Source organism: Bactrocera latifrons, unplaced genomic scaffold, assembly GCF_001853355.1.
Source record: "Bactrocera latifrons isolate USDA-ARS-PBARC rearing strain unplaced genomic scaffold, ASM185335v1 scaffold_4, whole genome shotgun sequence".
NCBI classification, from domain to species: Eukaryota; Metazoa; Arthropoda; class Insecta; order Diptera; family Tephritidae; genus Bactrocera; species Bactrocera latifrons.
Window position 1 is genome coordinate 3,242,447 of NW_017537045.1, and position 7,959 is coordinate 3,250,405.

Sequence of the window (7,959 nt, forward strand, 5' to 3'; positions counted from 1 at the left end):
ATTCAATTTGCAAATTTGTTTATACGATTTTGAAAATCAATAATGAAATGAGTAATCTAAGTAAAGGTACTTCTTCAATAGCCTTGTTTGACAGAACACGCATGAGTCGTATTAAAGTGTCATGTTACTTTGGTTCAGTATGGTTATGGTTTGGCATAACATTACCAGGTCAAAGTTTACAAATCGTTCAACTTTATTACGAAAATTCACGTTCTGCAAAGAATGTGTTTCACGAGCTTCGTACAACTTATGGTCAACATAATCGGTCTACTGCCGGTGAAAACTAACATGATTACCAAGTATTTAATGCCTGCAATTGAAGCTCGCTATCTCGACGATATTTGCTTTCAACAGGACGGCGCCACTTTTCACACACCCCATCAATTAGTGAATTAATTGAGAGAACACTTCGGTCATGGATAATATGATAGGAGACTTTAGCATTGGCTCTCTTTTTCTCTCAAACGCGTTCGCTGATTATTTGACAGCGATGGAGATCAGGGAATTTCTGACAGTTGATTTAAGAAAAGGCGGGATGTCAGCAGTAAACCGCTATAATTACCTGACGAAATTAGTGTGAAATGAAATTTCATTGAACTGTGCGAACATATTTTGGCAAAGTAAATGTTTATGTAAATTAATTAATGTTTTTGCATTTTAGCATTTACATATGCACGCATTCTCAAAATGTTTAATTTAGAGTTTTGTATAATTTATTAACTACCCAAGCTAATATTTTTCAGCAGTGGCAGCACTGGCAAATGTTATAAAAAATGCGAGTTTTGACAGCTCTCTCTCGAATCAAAGAGTCTCGTTTCATATTATCCATGCTTCGGTGAGCAGATGATTTCACATTTTGGGCCAGTCAATGGGCCACCAAGATGGTGTGATACCAAACCGTTAGACTTTTTTCTGTGGAAATATATAAAGTTTAAGATCTATGCGGACAATCCCGTTTCGATTCAGGCCTTAAAGCAGATCATCACGCGTGTAATTCCGCAGTTACCAGTCGAAATGCTCGAACGAGTCATTGAAAATTGCACTCAGGGATGGACCATCTCAGACGTAGCCGCGGCCAATATTTTAAAGCGATAATCTTAAAAAAAATAAATTATAAAAAAAAACCATTAAATTCTAGGTTTCCACGTTTTTTTTAAGTAGGAAACCGTGAAGTGGATATACAGAAACAACTATGATTTCCGTTAACGCAAAACCAACAATACTAATACCAATATAACAACAACAACTACAACAACCAGCACCCTTACGACAACGACACCATGTTCTAAACCCACATAGGTTGTCTGTTCTCTGCGACAACTGCGCCAATCACAACAACAACGCAGAAAACCAAGAAAGCGCTTTCGCTCTAAACGCAACTGTTTGAATTTCAGAAATGATAAGCAATATATTTTTTAGTCTCGTACAGTAGTAAACTAGCGTATTGGTTTCAAAAAAATTATCAAAAACATTTCCGCCAGAAATGAGTTTATCTTCCATGTTTTAAATCTATAAATACTTGAAGCTTTTATTTAATTTAATTTAGAATTTCTTCATACATGCTCACACATAACTTCTTAAGTACCTCATACCACCGTTAACCCAGTTAATTGGCGCTTATGCGTTGCTCTGGCGCGTGTCTTTTCAACATTTTTATGCATGGTCTTGCTGAAATAATTTCAGCTGTACTTATGTGGATGTCTGTAAATATGTATGTCTGTTTATTTTTATTAACATATGTACAATTTGGTTTAAATAACATTTGAGAGAACAACAACATGCATGACATAGCAATTTTATTGGTAATGAAAGTATTTGCAACCATTGCATTTCTAGCATTACTAGGGATGTTCAAAATATGATTATACAATTTTCTCGAAATGGTACTCAAATTCCATATCTTTTATTGCCAGCCACGAGTTAAAAACAAGTTCGTTGTTCTTCAGAGACAAGGTACTGCTACAAAGCTAAATACAATCCAGATCACGTTTTCTCAGTCTCCATATTTTTCCAACATGCGCAAGTTTATAACGTCGAAAAATTACTCCGAGTTTTAGTAGTACTTAGTGCACTAAAGGCTCATACGAGAAGACTTTTTTTTTAGGAGTGCCTTAATTGAATGGAATCAGGGCTAAACTTCCCCTGGTCTCGCATACTCGTAATAGACGGGTTTTCAAATATCCGCTGAACTTGGTACATATAAACCATATATATTAGTCAACGTCAGCCGAAAGCCTTTGATGCTAGCGCTGCGTACTTTAGTTTATTTAATCATTTGTTTATTATGTAAGCTTTAATAAAATAAAAAAAAAATAAAAATATTAGTCAACCTAAGCGGTTTCTTAATGAAATTCAGAGAGCGTTTATTTCTGGTAATGATATGTCTTAATAAATAAAAAAAAACCGGACCAAAAAAGCAGTAAGTAGCAGTAGGTGCAATTACGGAACTCGATATCGAAAAGTAAGGGCTTACCGCTAAGAGAAATAAGAATAGTAATTTTTGAATTCTGATTTGAAAATATATGACACATTGTTTTCTGTAACTAAAATTACTACACAACTAAAGCAATATTTTGTGAGGTGAAGAGATGTGATATAGCAGAGAGCACAACAGACCATAAGTCGCAGTCCAAAGCCTCAAATATTTTCGATTATTTTTCGAGAACATGATATACAAACATTTTTTCAACCTCGGCTGCAAAAAATAATGGCTGCTTAGATAGATACTTTGGATATAAGCGAAAAGAAAAGAAATACAAGTTGTAGACTGATGCAAGGTCGTATATAATAATAGTTACCATGCTTTTATCGGATTAAACTACTATTCGACTTTGCAATAGCGGCCTAATATGGTTCCTTAGATTCGAAAAACTCTAAAGAAAACAAATCTGCAGTGATTGAACTCGACATTACTAACGCATACAGTTCAAAGATTGACTTAGCTTCAAAGAGAGCAAAATTTCATTCGGTGCTACATCATTACCACTTTCTATATCTTAGATTTTGCGAAGAATTCGACCTCCGTAAGTGGTTGTTACATCAGTTTCTTAAAGTTTGTGGAAAAAGGAGCGTTGTGAAAAAGTCGGATGAAGCAAACTCTGAGAACTCTCAAAATAGGTTTTGAGTGTTTTTTAGATGTGTGATTTTTAATGAAAGAATGCTCTTTACGAAGTTGGCGCTTTTGGCAGCTGTTCCTGGATTTTTATTTAGTTTGGTTTGCCATCTCAATATGACTTACCTGGAAACAACGTTTTCATATTGTAAACATTATTTACAAAAATAAATTTTCGGTTCACGTGACAAATGCGTGCTGCATCCAACCGAGTCGACATAATCGCCCAGCAGAGTTAGGTACTGAAGAAGACCCGAAGTAGTCCATCCGCGAGAGCACGTAACAATTGAAACTTAGCCGACTCACTTTTCGGAATTTGCGGTAGCATCTTAGTGCGCGGACTAACAGAATCCAAAACATGCAAGAACTGAAGCCGAATAACCCTCAACTGCGACGCCGATTTTCACTAAAAAAAAGTTTGCACAATGATGTAGTCCACTTTTGGTTCAATAGGTATGTTAATAAATAAAATTGTCAGATTTGGAGTGATGATTGCTCACAAGCCATTGTTGAGACGCTGTTACGATTTCAATGAGGAACGCTATAGAGCCCCAGAATTTGTGCATATTGCCCGTGGATTTCGCCGCAGGGTGTATGGTTGCGAAAGCTGCCATCAGACTGAACACTCGGAAATCCTCACTCACTTTGACTTCATACCGGAATACTTAGATTATGGAGTCGCCTAACCGAGCACTGGCATCTCCTTCTCTACTCATATATCGGTGAGCGAGTTGTAGGTAGGAAGAAATTATTGGAGGAGTGGCCACAGCGTTATCGCGGGAAACTGTAAAAAGCTGATGAGCTAGCAAGAAAAGACACACAAGAGCCGCTATCGGCAGAATGGAAGCGGATCGGTATTCTCCCGTATTCTATTGTATATCTAACTATCACGAAACGATTGACGCCTCGAAAGAGAATATTCGGCTCACATATGACTCTAATTGTATCTCTGGTATTTATTCTAAAGATAGTATTTTCAAAGACTTTATCCTTAGGTAATGTTTACTTTTTGAGTGTAATTTTAATACGAACAAGTTTCTCACAATATCAATACGTCTTATTCGGAGGGGGTTTAGAAATTGCCAGCAAAGCTTTGCGAAAAAACAAACATTTATTGAGTTAAACCAGTACGTGGGTCTTAACTGCTATACCATACTAACTAATTCACTAGCAAGAAATCGTACATTTGTAACGCGTTGTGCTATTTTTAGTCTGTATTTAAAATTTATTGAATAACGCATTAACTATTGTAATTTATTTCATTACATTTGGGTGTCTTACAGGAGTTATGTTGTCGTTCATATTTTATGTATATGACATAATGCAATATTTGCACGTCCGTTATTCGCACGCACATTTTTGACGCGTTCAATTTACGCGCTTTTACAAATAAATTCAAACACACTAAGTAATGCTAATTCAGTAGAAATTAGTAAGTGACGGCGAATACTCATCGTGAGTGTTGTGTTTTCTTTACATTTAATATTTACATTTTTTAAATTTTAGCCTTAAAAAGTTTGTACATTTTTTCAACTTCCAAGAATTAATATAAAAAGCATTATGTTATTTTTTTAATAGCGTTTTTTATTTCAATTTAAAGGCACGTAACAACGATTTGTGCTACGTGTGGATCTGGTTCGAAGGATACTTAGTAAAGGCTGTAAATTAAAGCCAGGTATGTTTGCGGGTACAAGGATGCTACAATGATATAATAGTAAAACTTTTTTCATAACTTCAAAAATTCTTAATTTAATCTTCAAAAAATATTTCTTCCTCTTCAAAATTATGCCCCTTCGCCACAATACATTTGTGTCAACGTTTTTTCCAAACCTCCAAGCAGTTGTTGTCATTTTCCGGAATAGCCTTCAATACTCGCAGCGATTCAAGTTTAATGTTTTTAATTGATTCAAAACAGTTTCCCTGAATCCGTCGTTTGAGTTTGCTGAATAGACAGAAGTTAAATTAAGAGTTTGGAGCAGACGATAACACCTCGATAATCGAAGAAAACTGGCAACATGGCATTGATTTTTGACATTCCACTGAGGGATCTTCTGCTTCCGGAATTCAATACACATTGCCAGTAAGAATACGCTTTATGATATTCGGGTTGTCGGAAAGCATTGTTTCAAAGACGTTGACGTGGCGCCGTTTTTCGAAAAACTTGAGTAATTTGGAACCAAGCATGGTTTCAGTTTTCTTAGATACAAATGACTTTTCGAAATGGTTTTCAATAACCTCTGATATTTTATTGACGTTTTGTTCATGACTCGATGTTGATGGCCGTCTTGGTCGCGACTCGACTCCTTTTGAATAATTTGTAGCAATCAAAACCACTTCCTCGCAACAAACAATTATTATCGAATGGCTTTTCCAACATTCTGAACCTTCAGATAGGCTCTTGTTTAAATTGCCATTTTTCAACTATTTGCAGACGTAGATTAAAGTCCTTAAATATGTGTATCCAAATAGGAATCACAGCCGCTCAAAAGTAGCTATCAGGACACTGGAATTTGGGTCTGTGTGTGTCATACAGATAGTGGCAAGGTGAAGAGCGATATCCTCCTTTCATTCGCTTTCTCTCTGTTGCATTGACGGTTTACGTCAGCGCTTTGAAAGCATGACCCAAAATCAAGGTATCATTAATTCTTTCGCACAGAATCCTTTCCTAAGTTTTAAGATTTAAATTCCATAAATTTTGCATCAAGGGATTGCGTTTTGGGGGTTTTCAAGGCAAAATTGTGCATTATTAACTTTAAGGCATTAGAATTTTGTTCAATTAACACTTAGCAGACTTCACTTTTTATAACAGCTGAAACAAAAATGAGCCGGGCCCTCACGTTTCTCTTGGTCGCATTAATTATTGCGACCTTAGCGCCAAGCGTTGTTGGACAAGCTAACAGCACAGCACAAAATCCTGGAAATAATCAGACGAGTATTCTGCAATCAATCAGTCAAACGAGGCTCGTGGAAAATCTACTGGGAATCTTAGCGAATGTAGTCAATAACTTAGGCGGCGCACAAACCAGTAAGTGATTAACTTCAAAATCAAAGGAAACTCTCAGTGAATAATAGCGCATATTTGATTTGACAGCAACAAATAACACAAACAGTGAGCAAACATCAACTGATTACGATTATTACGATGACGTCGAGAAACCGGTACTAAGCGGATGCTTAAAACTTCTTAGGGCAGCCACCACAGATCCAAAGACTAGTGAGCCTGTTTTACTAGGAAATATTATACGCACCTTACGCAATTTACAGGGTAGTCTTCTTGGCGATCAAACTGGTGAGTAAGATTTTATAGTCAAAAAGTTAAGAGTTTAATTTTTCAAACCAATATTTCAGGTAACACTACTCAAAGTTCAGGTTTATTGGATCTGGATGTTGTAGCAGATTTGGTTGGTGACGGTAAGCAACATAACAAGATATGATATTAAGCAAGTGTATAATATATTGATTCTGATTTCCATGCTATAGGCGAAACCAGTTCAAACTCCACAAACACTGATCATCTCGTAAGTGTCTGCCTGAATCTTATACTAGGCGATATACTCGACGTCCTAGGAGACGTAATAAAAGGATGTATGTAAAAAATTTGTAACACAGTTAATGCACCTTATAATATTTTTTAATTATTTAGTTAATGGCACTTTGCCATGCCCACCGGAGTCTACACAAACCCAAACGACATTGACAACACTATTAACGACACCAATGGACAAAACCACTATTTCAACGTTAATATCGACTTTGCAAACTGCTTTGACCGAAGCTACGACCACTTTAACACCCGAAACCACAATGCAAACCCCATCACCTTCACCAACATCTACCACCTCACAATCAACAACTGAAACCACAACAATGCCATCAACATTAACACCAAGAACTGAATTTTCCACCACAACAACCAGTTCAGAATCAACCAGCAAATGTCCCACATCACCAACAACCGAAACCTCTACCACTCCAACCACTGAATCTTCCACTTCAACATCAACATTAACACCAACAACGGAATTTTCCACCACACCAGCCAGTTCAAAATCAACCAGCAAATATCCCACAACAACAACAACCGAAGCATCTACCACTCCAACCACTAAATCTTCCACATTAACATCAACATTAACACCAACAACTGAATCTCCCACCACACCAACCAGTTCAAAATCAACCAGCAAATATCCCACAACACCAACAACCGAAGCATCTACCACTCCAACCACTAAATCTTCCACATCAACATCAACATTAACACCAACAACNACCACTCCAACCACTAAATCTTCCACATCAACATCAACATTAACACCAACAACTGAATCTTCCACCACACCAACCAGTTCAGTATCAACCAGCAAATATCCCACAACACCAACAACCGAAGCATCCACCACTCCAACCACTAAATCTTCCACATCAACATCAACGTTAACACCAACAACTGAATCTTCCACCACACCATCCAGTTCAGAATCAACCAGCAAATATCCCACAACACCAGCAACCGAAACACCTACCACTCCAAAAATGGAATCTTCCACATCAACATCAACATTAACACCAACAACTGAATCTACCACAACACCAACCAGTTCAGAATCAACCAGCAAATGTCCCACATCACCAACAACCGAAGCATCTACCACTCCAAAAATGGAATCTTCCACATCAACATCAACATTAACACCAACAACTGAATCTTCCACCACACCAACCAGTTCAGAATCAACCAGCAAATATCCCACAACACCAACAACCGAAGCATCCACCACTCCAACCACTAAATCTTCCACATCAACATCAACATTAACACCAACAACTGAATCTTCCACCACACC

The 7,959-nt window shown here is 37.1% G+C and overlaps 1 protein-coding gene across 1 annotated transcript in view; it reads left to right on the top strand.

Annotated features, from left to right (window-relative positions):
* Positions 1–4,553: 4,553 nt before the first annotated feature.
* LOC108972375 (mucin-22) overlaps positions 4,554–7,959 on the top strand; it is an 8,759-nt gene continuing 5,353 nt past the window's right edge. The window contains exons 1-8 of the mRNA XM_018938928.1: positions 4,554–4,627; positions 4,713–4,787; positions 5,922–6,137; positions 6,204–6,401; positions 6,461–6,535; positions 6,593–6,697; positions 6,756–7,356; positions 7,789–7,949. Of these exons, the coding sequence (XP_018794473.1) occupies positions 5,933–6,137; positions 6,204–6,401; positions 6,461–6,535; positions 6,593–6,697; positions 6,756–7,356; positions 7,789–7,949 (1,345 nt within the window). The 5' untranslated portion in view covers positions 4,554–4,627; positions 4,713–4,787; positions 5,922–5,932. The remainder of the gene's footprint in view (positions 4,628–4,712; positions 4,788–5,921; positions 6,138–6,203; positions 6,402–6,460; positions 6,536–6,592; positions 6,698–6,755; positions 7,357–7,788; positions 7,950–7,959) is intronic.